Source organism: Diabrotica undecimpunctata, chromosome 6 (genome assembly GCF_040954645.1).
Source record: "Diabrotica undecimpunctata isolate CICGRU chromosome 6, icDiaUnde3, whole genome shotgun sequence".
NCBI lineage: Eukaryota > Metazoa > Arthropoda > Insecta > Coleoptera > Chrysomelidae > Diabrotica > Diabrotica undecimpunctata.
In genome coordinates, this window is record NC_092808.1 from 36,218,102 (window position 1) to 36,232,198 (window position 14,097).

Consider the following 14,097-nt stretch of genomic DNA (forward strand, 5'->3'; position numbering starts at 1 on the left):
GCAATCAAAAAGTGTATCGTGTTGTACTCTGTCGAACGCCTTCTCGAAGTCGAAGAAACAAACATATACATTCTTTCCGAATTCACAACTTTTTTGTAATAGAACGCGCATACAGAATAGTGTCTCTCTAGTTCCTAGACCGTTTCTAAATCCAAATTGCTTATTACCCATCCTACTTTCGCATAGAAGGAATACTCGGTTTTGTATAATTCGTAAGAGTATCTTCAGTGTGTGACTCATCAAACTGATTAGTCTAAAATCGCTGCATTTGGTGGGCCTGCTTTTCTTTGGTAATGTTATAAACAGTGACTCTAACCAATCATCTGGTATTTTTCCTTCGTTGTAAATTTTGTTGAAAAAAGTGGTTAAGCAGGCAGTGTTTTCCTCACCCAGAAGTTTAAGTAGCTTAGCAGGGATTTGATCTGGTCCAGGTGCTTTATTGTTTTTGGCTTGCTGTATTGCCTTTTTGACTTCCGAATTCAGTATACTGGGACCTCTGTCTAACTGGTTGTCACAGGCAGTATTTGGAGCATTTTCTCTAGAAGCATCGTCAAAAAGGTTAGTGATGTATCTCTCCCATTCTTTGCACTGTTGTTTGTGATCACAAATTTTTCCGTCCGCGCTTTTAAGTATGTGAGCATTTTTCTGTTTTCTAATACCGGCAGTATATTTAAGTTTCTTGTGGAGGTTGAAACTGTCATGCTTTTTTGGAGGTCTTCTATTTCTTTATATAAATTCTCAAGCCAGGATTCTTTGGCTTGCTTAATTTTATCTAAGCTACATTTATCTAAGCTACATTTTTTATTTAAAACATTTTTTCTACGATTTACAGATTCTTGGTAAATCGATTTTTCCGTTTACCCCCTTTCCTATCGGCGTTTTGGAGGTAAGCCAAGGGGTAAAAGTGGTAAACGTTTTTGCACCTTTTCAGGGTGGCAAAATTAACATTCTCAGTAAAATTAAGCTTGTTCGTATAATTTTTAGAAGTCGAATCTCTAACGACTGGCCTAAAAATCAAATGAATATTACCAAATATCAGGGTGGATACTTGTGAAAGGCAACCCTGTATAATAAATAACCCTAATTATCTTTTAATACTGACTTTTATTCAGATTTATATAATTAATAGTTACAATTATCAAAACAAATTTCATCCTTAACAACAATTTGGTAACATGTTTCTTAAATACTAACATTCATTTATATGGTCTTATCGGCAACGATTTCATCAATGTATTTTTGGTACTTTGAACGGTATTTCCTATCTTTATCTAAAGCATCTGCTACTTCTTCATACCAATCAGGGTGTTTTAAATAAATGTGCTTGACAACTTTCTTTATTTTTCTTTTTTCTTCTTCGTCGCAATCATCACAGCCTTTGTCGATTCCTTCTTTCCAGCTTTCTAAAAAGAAAATTTGAAAATATTATTTTAAAAGTATATTTATAATGTAATGTGTATATTATTCATGCATATGATTTAGGGCAATGTCAATGTAGATTTATAAAGGACAATTCGTCACTGTGAGTCTAATTTTGCCACTACTTCACATAGTGTAGTCTGTCTAACGAAGTTCTCATCCCCAACACAATGCGTCCATTGACTTATAAGGATTGTTCTATTGCAGAACACTTGCGAATTAACTGAAAATATTGCATCCGGGCTGCACCTATGTATGGAGATGGCAAAGATATATCGATACATTAAATATATTGATATATTTTAGAATTGTATCGATATTTTTATATCGACATTCAACTTTCGATATATCGGCACATAAATCGATATTTGAGACTCACTGTATCCCCACAGAGGAATAATATACCATATTGGAACGTGAATTCATAATATGATTATATTATATACTATCAAATCAAAACTGATATCTCAGCCGTAGCTGTCGAGGTCAATCTCCACTTTAAATAATATCATATTATATGTGTACATAATAAGTATTGAGTATCCTATCCTTACACAAGAATATATCGATAAATTGCATATACCAATATACTTTTTCCGATATATATCGTATATTGATATCTCGATATGATATAGCATATATGATACGATATAGATATATAATTTTTTAGCCATCTCTAGAAGAAGAAGAAGAAGAAGAAGAAGAAGAAGAAGAAGAAGAATCTATTAACAATAGATTTGTTGATTGAGCAAGACACATACTTACAGATAAATAAACGTAAATCGACAAACCATCAGATTATTTGATTATTGATATTTGTACCGTGACTACTGCGCTCTCCAATCAAGAGGACAATACCATCGTGCCCAGTGGATACATGGTACAGGTACAAAAGTGTTACCCCTAATCAATGCCCAAGGGATCTGACGAACTCTAGGAGTATTTTCACAGTGTGGGCGCACTGTCATACCTGGCAGCATTTCGTTATAACTCGTAGAAAAAACAAATAGACACGAGACAAAAAGTGACTTTTCTTAATCTACAACAATCCCAATCGCGAACTCTGTCCCAAATAGTTCTGAATAAGTATCTGACAGGCGAATCTTCACCAGAGTATGGCAGCTTCGTAAAACTTACGGCTGCTGTCAGAGAGTTAGAGGTCGTCTTAATAAAAGAGCCCTAGATATATCATCGACCCAATCAACTACCAACTTCGACGACACCCAATACAGAAACGGTTTGGGAACTCGAGGGGATCTATTCCGGGACATAAACGTGGAAATATTTGCCTGCTTAGATATACTCGGAGCAACTTGAAAAGATGAGGGTGGCTTGAGAATAATTACGGTACACTATCGTTAAATATAGAACAACAGTTGTAATTCTTCAACGGCTAAGAATAAGCTGGACCAGCAGAACTACGAATGGAGAAGTACTGAGAGCAATGAACACACGCCCTCATCTGGTCAATACTATCAAAATTAGAAAGACGTCATATCTAGGACACATAATGCGCCCTAGGGAATTTGAGCAGCTCCAAGTAATATTAGAAGGCAAGATTGAAGGTAAAAGGGGCATAGGACGAAAGAAAAAATCTTGGCTACGAAACATCAGAGATTGGACCCACAAAAAAGGAAACGAATTAATTCATCAAGCCCAGAATAGAGAGAAATTTGCCATATTGATCGCCAACCTCAACAGAGAAGGCACTTAGGAGGAGGAGGAGTTGTAATTCGACAAAAGAAATTCTGTCAAGAATTGAATAGGCTAGTCAGACGTTTATTGGCCTACAGAACTTCTTTATCAGAAGAGACCTAGACTTAAAACTGAGAATCCGTATGCTACGTTACTATGTATTTTAAATCTTTCTCTGAAGTTGTATCCTCTTCTCTACATTCCATTGTCATTCACCGTTTCATATATTCGACTTTACTTTTTCTTTCGAAACATCCTTTTCATTACTTTTTGTTAGAGTCCAGGTCTCCGAACCATGTGTTTTTAGAGTTTTACCTTTGTATTTCTCGATATAATTAAGGATATAAGAAGAAGAGTGCAAATTCTGTGGTTTATCTCTGCAGTACTGTTATTTTTAGTATTGACGAGTACTCCCAGATAAACAAATTCGTTAGGTAACTGCTTCGATGACGTCGTTGTCTATAACAAGATGTCTCAGGATTTATGGTTGCTTGCTTATTTTTATGTACTTAGTTTTGTTGGTATTTATTATTATTCCATTTTTATAGCTGATCCTTATACATCTATAGTACAGCGTTTTCCATTCTCCCAATCATATGGATGTCATTAGCATGGGCGAGGATTTGCACTAATTTGATATATATTGAACCGGTGGTTGTGATTTGTGACATATGCATTACTTTTTTCAGAGCCAGATTGAAGAGTATATAGGAGGGAAGGTCTCCCAAACACAGCCCGTTAGTAGACCTATATATCTCAAGAAACCAAACAAGATAAACAATATAAAGTCCCAGCTAGAACAAGGAAAACCCTAAGCTGCAGAATTTACCGGTAATTAAAAACCTACAAAAGATATAGGGAAAAATAATTGGAAGACAAGATAAAAAATTTGAGAAAACAGAAAAAATAAGAACAAATATTAAAAATTTAGAAAAAATAAAGATTAAATCTAACATTTCTACTGAAAAAATAATTTTTCAAAATTTTTATTATACGTTTTTTCATATATCATAAAAATTACAGAACACGGTATAGATATTTTAAGAAATTCCCAATCTACTACTTGCTAATAAAAACTAAGTACATGTTTGTAAATTCTTTAATACAGTATCGATTTCAAGGATCTAATAATAAAATCAAATATTTATATAAGTTAATAAAAAAATCATTTTGTATATTCAATAAATTAGTTGCACATATTAAACGCATTTTTCACATGATTATTACATTATTTCATATAATCCTGTCAACTATGTGTGTCAAGGAGAGTATTAATATCAGAATTTTGGATTTCTTTTTACCTCTTCTAGTGCATATTCGCTTTGAATGTTCGCGATCACATGGGTTTAAATAACTTCATAACTGTTCTAATATGGTGAATGACATTACTTATCATAGGACTTTTTAGCCTTGATGTTCTTTCTCAAACTGTACTTGTAAGTTTGAATCTTACCCTGATTATTAGGTGTAGAAGATGATCCTCACTTGGTGAGAAATTTGTCATCAAGTTTACCCCACGATTTCGATTAGTTTCCTAATTCGGGTTTGTTCCAGGATCGTTTTATTATTGATCTTAAGAATGCGGCTAAGCACAAGGTTTTGAATAATATCAAGCGGTTACATGATTCATTAGCCTGATTAAAAACGTGTGGGTCATATAATTGCGCAGGAAAGACATAACATTTTAATGCTCTTATTCGTAACTCTACAATTATCTTATGTAGCACAGAATATTTTTTATACAATTGCAAAATACCTATCTTTATTTAAATTTTGATGTTCCAAGTGTAATTTACTTCCTTATTACACACACACTTCGAGCAGAGATTTGTTTTCTTGTTTGTAAACTCTTATTAAGTAAATTTAGGGAAAACTATAACCCATAATAAAGCGTCAGCGAAAAGAATTACCAATAGAATTTGACGAATACTAGCGAAATTAACCATTTTTATTTGTTTGTCAAGGAAAACTGTTAATTACTGAAAAACTTGCAGAGAAAAAAATTACATTTCCGTAAGTAACAACGAACTCTACAATATGTGACGACAGATATAATCATTTCTGTGTGTGTGTTAACGAAAACTATTATTGAAATTAAAGCTCCGGCGAAAAGAGTTACTCTTCGATGAGTGACAGCGAAAACAATCACTTCCGATTCTGTGACTACGAAAACTGTAACTTCTAAAAATGCACAATTTTTAGAAGTAACTCCTCAATTCGTGAAAATGAAGAAAGTTTATTGTGTTCGTGTGTTCGCAAAACTAAAAACAATTTAGTATCTATAGTTTTCGCACGCACGCAGATAAAGAAAATGTTTTCCTCCGATAACAAACTAAAGTAATAATTTTTACCGCAAATATTGAAGAAATGGTCTTCGCGAATATGTAGATAAAAATAATTTTTTTCGCTGTTATTTATCGAGGGAACTTCTTTTTGCAGCAGACTTTTGCAATAGTCTTCACCGGTGCATTAGTATAAATATTTTTCGTAGTTATTCACTGAATTATAGTTCTTTTCGCCGCAAAAATTTTAGCAGTTATAGTCTTCGCGGACACAAATAAAAATAGTTAATAGTTAATATTTTCGCTAAAAATAAATTATTATTATAAAAAATACAGTGTATTATAGGAGTTATTTTTTTATTGGTACATAGATAAAAATAATTTCTTTCGGGGACACTTACCAAAGAGTTATTATTTTCACGAAAATTTATCAAAAGTATTTTCTTCGGAGAGTTTTGTGTCAACTCAAGTCGCAGTTACTACACAGTTTATTATCTTTTGTAGTCATTTGGTAGTATCCGCTAGTAGCGTGATATCGACGACTTATTTCATGTTATTTATAGCTGATGAACTATCTTTTAAATTTCTAATTTTTCATTTTAACTCTAATAACAATTTTATATTTTTTAGGTGTAATGAAAGAGGAAAGTAAAGCAAAATACAAAGAGTTATGCTTGAAGTTGAATAAATACCAGCTTCTGCAGAATATCAGGAAAGCGTAGCATTAGAAGGTGATAAATGCCATTTTGTGCAATCTCGGAGAATGGTTAACCAGCTTTTTACAAACAAAGAAGACGTCACCTTAAGAAGAACGAGGGACAAATACGAAGCGAATGGAGCAGCAGTATATTTGTACTTTAGTATTGGATACAGAACTGGTTCACAACAATGATACATATTTATAAGAGTTCAATGAAGTAATAAAAGAAATTGGTACGGAAAAAAAATTTCATCTTATGTCACAACTTTAATTCAAGAGGAGAAAAATAACAAAACATTTAAAAAATTTGGAGAGATTACCCTTAATAAAAATTGTCGTCGAAAAGTCGAGTAATTATCGTTTCGATTATGGTAGTTGTGTGTTTTCTTGATTGGATATTCTGGACGTCTTGTTTAGTTGACTTGGTCGCCTCTTAAGGACATGTTGTTTATAGATGTTCAGAAAAGAAAAAGCTAGGTAAAGGTTCTCTCCAGAATTTTGTTTGTGGTATGAATTGTGGCTGAACTGAATAAATGAATAAATACATTTATTTATGAATTTTAGCTTTAATGTTTGCGTTAAAGTCAGCTGTGGCTGTATCCTCCCTATGGACAGGTATAATTATGTAAATAGGATCAGGAAATCACAGAAAACCCATTCCTTCCAGTACGTGTGCAAAGGTGCTATTTATCTAGGTGTACGGAAAAAAAGGAGGTTTTTTACCTCCAGGGTATCGATGTATTCATCTGGGAGTTCGTTGCTGGCAGAGGTAAGTAGTTTTGTGAGTAGGAATGAAAGTTTTTTCGAGATATCTGACAAATAGATTGCCGTAAGATGAGCAGGCAGTTTTGAGTATGTTTTGGGCTCGAAATGTTTGGCCCTTAATGGTTTGTAGTGTGTAACTTTTGCACAGAGAGATTAGTTTCTAGTATGGTTGGGATGTTCAATAGTTGATATATTAGGATGAAGATAAATTAGTATAATCGTTTGTAGTTTACTTTACCAAGAATGTTCCTTAGATGTGGGCCTTGTACTTAATCAGGGGTCGTATGCAAGTTTTGTATATGTGAATAAGTGTTTTTGTATGGGTTTTTCTGAATTTGTAAATATAGCGTTGAGTAGGCCAACTCTTTTTCTGATACAGTTACGAGTAGTGATTAGATTTTGTCTCCAGTTTAGTGTTTTGGTAAATGCCACCATCAGATACTAGATTGGACCTCTGAATTAAAATCGGTCGCTTCATAGCCTCAGGTCTGTTCTTTTTTCAGCAACTATTACTAGATAGCCGCTATCGTTGAGAGGTCTAAAGAGTATGAGTTGTGTTTTGTTGGAACTATTTGGGATATTTTCCATCTCCCGCAATACCTATCGACATGGTTTAGGTAATTTTCAGCATGACTTGCCAGGACATCTACATCTCGTGCTGTTATTATGAGAGCTGGATCCTCCGCGTAAATTAGTGTAAGTGTTTGTGGAGTTGGGAAAGTTAATGTTTTATATATGGTGTAGAGTATCTGCGCCCAGGCGGAACCTGGTGGTACTCTTACTGTAGGCGTGAAGGGGGTTGATAATTAACTTTTAACCTTTACCGTAATTTTGTGCCCAGAGATATATGAATGGATTAGTCTTACAAAGGGGATAAGTAAATTAATGTTTAGTAGTTCAAGACTTTCTGATGCCAGACTTGGTTAAACACTTTCTGTGCATAAAGAAAAATGCGGATAGAACGTTTTTTGTGGTTTAACTTTTGGGTAATGTGTTTGACGATTTCAGTCAATGCGGTTTTGGAGGAGTAACCAAAAGCCGAATTGAAATGAAAGGATGATGTTATTTTCTGTGGTAAAGTTAACAGGTCTTTCCTTCAGGATTCTCCCAAAAACTTAAGCTATCACGTTTAGAAGAGAAATCGAACTGTAAAAATTAGGATTGGTCTTGGTTTGTCTCTCTTAGGAAAACAATCACCAAGGACAATGGACACAATCAATAAGAGTCCAAATTGGATAAAATACTTTATATTAAACAAACATAACTTTCGTATTAAGTTCCAGGATGTAAGAGTATCTAGCGGTTTATCATGCACTAGCGACAATTATTTTCTAAAAATAAAAATAACGATACCAAGAACTAGAAAATTACATAAAGAACTAATTAATAACACAAACAACAGAATTGCCGCCCAAATATACCAAATATACGCCAAAGTACTTGAATCGATAAAGAAGGATAAAAATATTCTTCAGTAAAATACTGATTTTAAAATTCTTCTTCTTCTTCCTCCTCTTTATAAGCAATTCTGCTTGTTTATTGGCGGATTAATACCTATGAAAGGTTGTCACTCCATCTTTGCTATTTTAAAGATACGAGTCTCTTCCATTTTGCTTATGTGGTTATTCCATTTTTTTTCTATTTTAATATCTTCACTTTTTTTTTATCTCTTAGCGTCTTTCCTGTAATTCTTCCCAGTACTCTCATCTCTGCCATTTCCAGTAGCCTTTGTGTTGTGGCTGTGTTGGGTTTTGTTTCTGAGGCATATGCCACTATTACTCTTATACTGTCTTTATAAATTTTTGACTTCATCTCAGTGTTAATGTGTCTGTTTCGCCATATAGTGTTATTAAGGCATCCTGCCAGTCTATTTGCTTTTTATACTTGATCTCTCACTTCTTTGTCCAGGTCTCCATAGCTGGGCAGTGTAATTTCTTCTTCTTCTTCTTCTTCTTCTTCGTGCGACTAGGATTACTCCTGTTTGTCTACCCCTTATTATGTTTCAGTCTTTGTTGACTGTACATTGTTTTTTAATACCTGTTAATATTTTGAATTTTGGATTGTTCGCGTATACTTCTGTTGGTTTGTCTGTCTCTTAATGATATGCCCGCTATTGATCTTAATACTTTCATTTCGATGTTATTGATTTGTTGTTTCGTCTTTTTTGTATCGGTCCTTGTCTCCGCTGCATATGTTAGGATTGGTCTTACTGTTGTCTTGTATACTTTTATTTTGCTTTCCGTGGTCAGTTATTTGTTTCTCCATATGGTTTCTTGGAGGCAACCACTTACTCTTGCGCTTTTGATGCTTGCCTTGTGGTCTTTGTTCTTATATCCCTGTCACTAGTGATCTCTACTCCTAGGTAACTGAATTTCATTACTTGTTCTACAATTTTGCCGTCTATTTCTAATTTGCATCTACGCGGCTCCTCACTGAACACTATATTTAGTTTTTTCTACTGATATTCTCATATTAAGTTTATTTGCTGTGATATCGAAGGTGTGGAGCTGCCTTTGTAGGTCATCTTCGTTATCAGCAATTAGTACTGCATCATCGGCATAGCATAGTATCGTGATTTTATGCGCTCCCATGTGGTATCCGTGTCGTTTTCTTACTTCGTGAATTATTTGATTTTCTCACCATATTGAATAACAATGGGCTGAGCGAGTCTCCTTGGCGGATTCCTCCTTTTAGTTCTATGCATTCTGTTTCTCCTGTTGGCATTATAACTCTGGTCTTGTTGTTCTTGTTAATTTCGTTAATTGTCCTTATTATCTGATGGTCTATTTGTTCAGCTTGTAATAAATTTAAGCTGTCATTTCGCTTCACCCTGTCAAAAGCACTTTTTAAATCTACAAAGCACATGTATGCTGGTTTTCCATATTCAATATACTTCTCTATTATTTGTCTGATAATAAAAATTGCGTCTATTGTTCTGCGGTTCTTCCGGAGACCTTGTTGTTCATCTGCCATGTTCGCTTTTTCCTCGATTTTATCTTTTATGACTGCCGTTAACAATTTTAATGTGCTATTCATCAGACTAATGCCTCTATAATTTTCAGGATTTCTCGAGTCTCCCTTTTTAAGTATCGGTAGCAGGACTGTAATTTTAAGATATTTTATTTCCATTAATTGTTCAATACTGATGTCATCAATTTCTATTTTACATCTGGTTGCTTCTTTGCTGATTGTTTTAATTTTCTGAAATGAGATTGTCAATTTAAATTCTTTTGCTCTTATGTTAAATCTGTGGACTATTCTTTGCAGACTATTTTCATCTTGGGCTATAAATATTACATTGTCTGCGTAACAAAGGATTTTTGTTTCTTTGTTTCCCATTCTGTATCCTGTTCCTTAATGCTAAGTTAATCAGTCATTATTAAATTGAAGATCATAGGGCTCAATGAGTTCCTTTGTCTTATTCCGTTGCCTATTTCTATATGTCTATATGCTGGTCTTTTATACTCCAGTGATTTCTCATTAATTGGCTTTATAAGGAATATTGCATCTCTACACGATCTTCCATTACGATAACCCTGTTGTTATTCTGCTAAACTTATCATCTGATTTATTTGTACTTGTAAAACCTTTGGTTGTAAGTTTTAGGGTAGTATTTAACAAGTGTATACCTCTATGACATGACAAATGGATGACAAAGGGAATGAAAATAGATGGAGAATATCTAAACAACTTACGTTTCGCCGATGATATACTTATAATACCTGAAGATCTAGGTATGGCAAGAGAGATGGTAAAGGAACTCGTTGTGGCTACAGAAAATGTAGGTTTAAATATAAATATCTCGAAAACAAAAATCATGACCAATTTGGTACCAGAACATCAGTATTGGTGGGAAAGAAATAGAACTCGTAGATAGATATAAATACCTGGGACATGAAATTATGATTGGCAGGGATAACCAGACTCATGAACTGAAGAGAAGAATCGGCCTTGGGTGAGCAGCGTTTGGAAAACTGAGAGAAACTTTTAAAAGTGAGCTGCCCACATGCCTAAAGAGAAAGGTATTTGATCAGTGCGTCCTCCCAGTCTTGACGTACGGAGCAGAAACACTTACCTTAACAAAAGCAGCAGCTACCAAACTGAGAGTCACGCAGAAAAGAATGGAGCGGTCCATGTTAGAGATAACTCTGCGAGACAGAATAACCAACGAAGACATCAGGACAAGAACCCGAGTGACTGACATCATCGAGAAGATAGCCAGACTAAAATGAAGATGGTCAGGACACATAGCCAGAATAACAGATGGGCGATGGACAAAGAGGTTATTGGAATGGAGGCCAAAGGAAGACAAGAGAAGCGTCGGTCGACCACCTACAAGATGGACTGACGATTTAAGAAGACTCAATAAAAACTGGATGAGAGCGGCGCAAGATATACGGGGTTGGAAACATGAGGAAGAGGCCTATGTTCAGCAGCGGACTCTTGAGGCTGATGGATGATGATGATGATGTATACCTCTATAGTTTTCTGGCTGTTTTTTATCTCCTTTTTTTGAATAGTAGACTTAGTTCGCTCGTTCTCTATTTTTCCGGTATTTTATTATGTTCTATAATTTTATTAATTAACGTTGTTAATTGTTCTATCATTGCTGCTTCATAATATTTCAGTAATTCGTTTGATATCCCGTCTTTATCTGCTGCTTTTCTGTTCTTCAGTATTTTACGAACTTTTCATCGTATACATTTATATTAAGTTCTTCATTTCAAAATTGTATTAATAAAGTAGAAGTAATAGAAAAATGAAAGCTCTTTTACATTTCATTGACAGTACATTTGAAAGAAGACAAAAGTATCTGTAATAACTACCACAGAATCAGAGAATTGAAAAATAAAAGTATGAAAAATATGACTTATAACCAAGAAATTGACATACTACACACTTGTCTAAGAAAAGTATTTGATAGCACCCTTTAAGTTAACTGTCAGAAACTTCTACTTACTTCAAACAACGAAAGTAATTACCTAATTAAACAAATAACAAAATTGCTAAAAAAGGATGTTGACTGTCACCAACGTTGTTCAAAATATTAAAAAAAAATAAATGACCAACATGAATATACTTTTGAATGACGATGTAACATTATGTGATTTGCAGATGACTCAATTATTATAGGACATTGTGGTCATAAAATACATGACATGCAAGCTGTATAACATTTAGGACCTTAAAATGAATGTAGAAAAACGTAAAGTATATGCGATATTTACAGCTATCAAGTGGACAGAAAATCAAATCTAGACCAGCGAAATACTCGAAAAAGTAATTTTTGAGAAGATTGCCTATCTTCTATTGCTATAACAATATTAAATGGAGTGTTATGACAGAACAATATAGAACGATAAAAAAAGGGAATATATGATACTACAGTGAAGAGCATAGTACTATATAGCTACGACGCAAAATACTAAGAGCTAAATAAATAGATAACTGGAGAAGGGCAATGGGAAAATCAAAATGAGAAAAGATCACAAATGAAAGAGACAGATAAATGATAAACATAAAATATAAAATCACAGACAAAATAAGACAAAATCAATAATAAAATCTAAAAAAGTCTTAGAGTGGGACCCAAAAGTAAGGAAAATAATAGGAAGGGTTCATATTTAACGCATTTTTATTGTAACAAATTAAAAAATTTAGAAAACTTGTTTATATAGAATTCTAAAAAAATTGTATTTTGTATGATTTTTGAAACTAGATAGTTCATATAAGAAAACGATTATTTTCCGAACGTTCGAAAGCAATAAACATATTAAATATTAAATATATAATAACAAATAGCTAAAGAACAAATTCAATAGATAAATAAATTTTTAACCCATAATAAAATCCGCAGTATGGGATACAGAGGTGAGTAACATGGACAAGGGGGCAAAATAATTGCAATTCTCCAAAGTGCTGCCAAACTTACAAGAATGTAAACCGTAAATAAAGAAAAAGAAGAAGTACTGGTTAAAATAAAATTATCAAAATTATAGTTTATTCGTCTTCCGGGTTTGGACCGTGTCATTTGTGAGTGACCCAAAAGTGGGTTCATCTCATGATGATGAATCAAGGTGATGATCAAGATGAACCCACTTTTGGGTCACTCACAAATGACACGGTCCAAACCCGGAAGACGAATAAACTATAATTCTGACTCTGGCCGTGGAAGCCTACGATTTCATTTAAAATTATCAAAGTCTATTAAAATGACAAAAATCAGCAAACACAGACTAAACGATGTAAGATCATTAATTTGAGAACGATTAACGAGCTTTAAGTTAAAAAGATAAAAAAATCTTTTAAAATATAATTGCGGTTGATCCTCAGACAAACAGTACTTATAATCTATTTCAGGTTTTAATTATATAATAAAAATTTTTAGTCATATAATAAAAATTTATACCTTTTAACGCAGCACCTTCAGGAGTACAACCCTTTTTACCAGTGACACAATCGATATAGCCCTTAATAATTCGGTCATTCTTCAACACCGTCTCAATATCAATTTTCTTAAGGATTTTTATGTTGTCCTGAAAACTCTTCGGGGCACCCCACACAACCGCCACTAAGACTGTAACCAATAAAGCCGATAGACACCAACGATTCATTTTGATACGAGTTAATGTTTTCTCTTTAAGATTTGTTGTCGGTATAGACTATACTTCTCTAACAGAATCTTATATATGAGTTGGATTTCTCTGACGTAAAACATTATTTACATTTTGTACCAAAAAATATATTTCAAACCAGTTTTGCAATTAATTACGTGGAACCTTCTCGGAATGTTCCTTTTTGTTTTGTCTGAAGATGTATAACAGATCAGATACGACAGTTTGTATATGTAGTTAATGAAATACTATGCATATCATTGTAAAATTGAAGGTAATATCGAGGTGAAAACAAGTTAATATCACTGTTAAATAAACACACAAACATATTTTATCCAAAAAACTAGCTAAATACAGTGCATGAAGAAATATTACTTCAATATCCTTTATTAAATTTTTAATAAAATACCATGGGGTTGAATGAAAACAATTTTTGAGACCGTAACTAGTTTGTAAGTACTCTACTGATACAATATAATCTCCACGGCCATTAGAGAATAATTCCAAAGTAATTTTCAGTAAAAGAAAGTAAAAATTGTCACTCTTGAGATAGAATATTTATTCTGAAACCTTACTTCTAATGTGTTTTGCATCTATTTGTCTTAACTTTTCCAAAGAATAA

At 33.5% G+C, this 14,097-nt stretch overlaps 1 protein-coding gene across 1 annotated transcript; it reads right to left on the reverse strand.

Moving 5' to 3' along the window:
- Window positions 1-1,084: 1,084 nt before the first annotated feature.
- On the reverse strand, window positions 1,085-13,535 carry LOC140442634 (allergen Tha p 1-like). The gene is made up of 2 exons (XM_072533639.1): window positions 13,271-13,535; window positions 1,085-1,403 (listed from the first exon to the last, which is right to left on the reverse strand). The coding sequence occupies exons 1-2, from the start codon at window positions 13,473-13,475 to the stop codon at window positions 1,201-1,203; spliced, it is 408 nt and encodes a 135-aa protein (XP_072389740.1). The 5' UTR covers window positions 13,476-13,535; the 3' UTR covers window positions 1,085-1,200.
- Between the last annotated feature and the right edge of the window lie 562 nt (window positions 13,536-14,097).

What these genes read in the sequence shown, in the direction of transcription:
- LOC140442634 (XM_072533639.1), bottom strand. Translation starts at nt 13,475, where the DNA reads ATGAATCGTTGGTGTCTATCGGCTTTATTGGTTACAGTCTTAGTGGCG. An exon ending in TGAAGGTGCTGCGTTAAAAG is followed by an intron (nt 1,404 to 13,270) that starts GTATAAATTTTT and finishes TTTTCTTTTTAG; the next exon opens with AAAGCTGGAAAGAAGGAATC.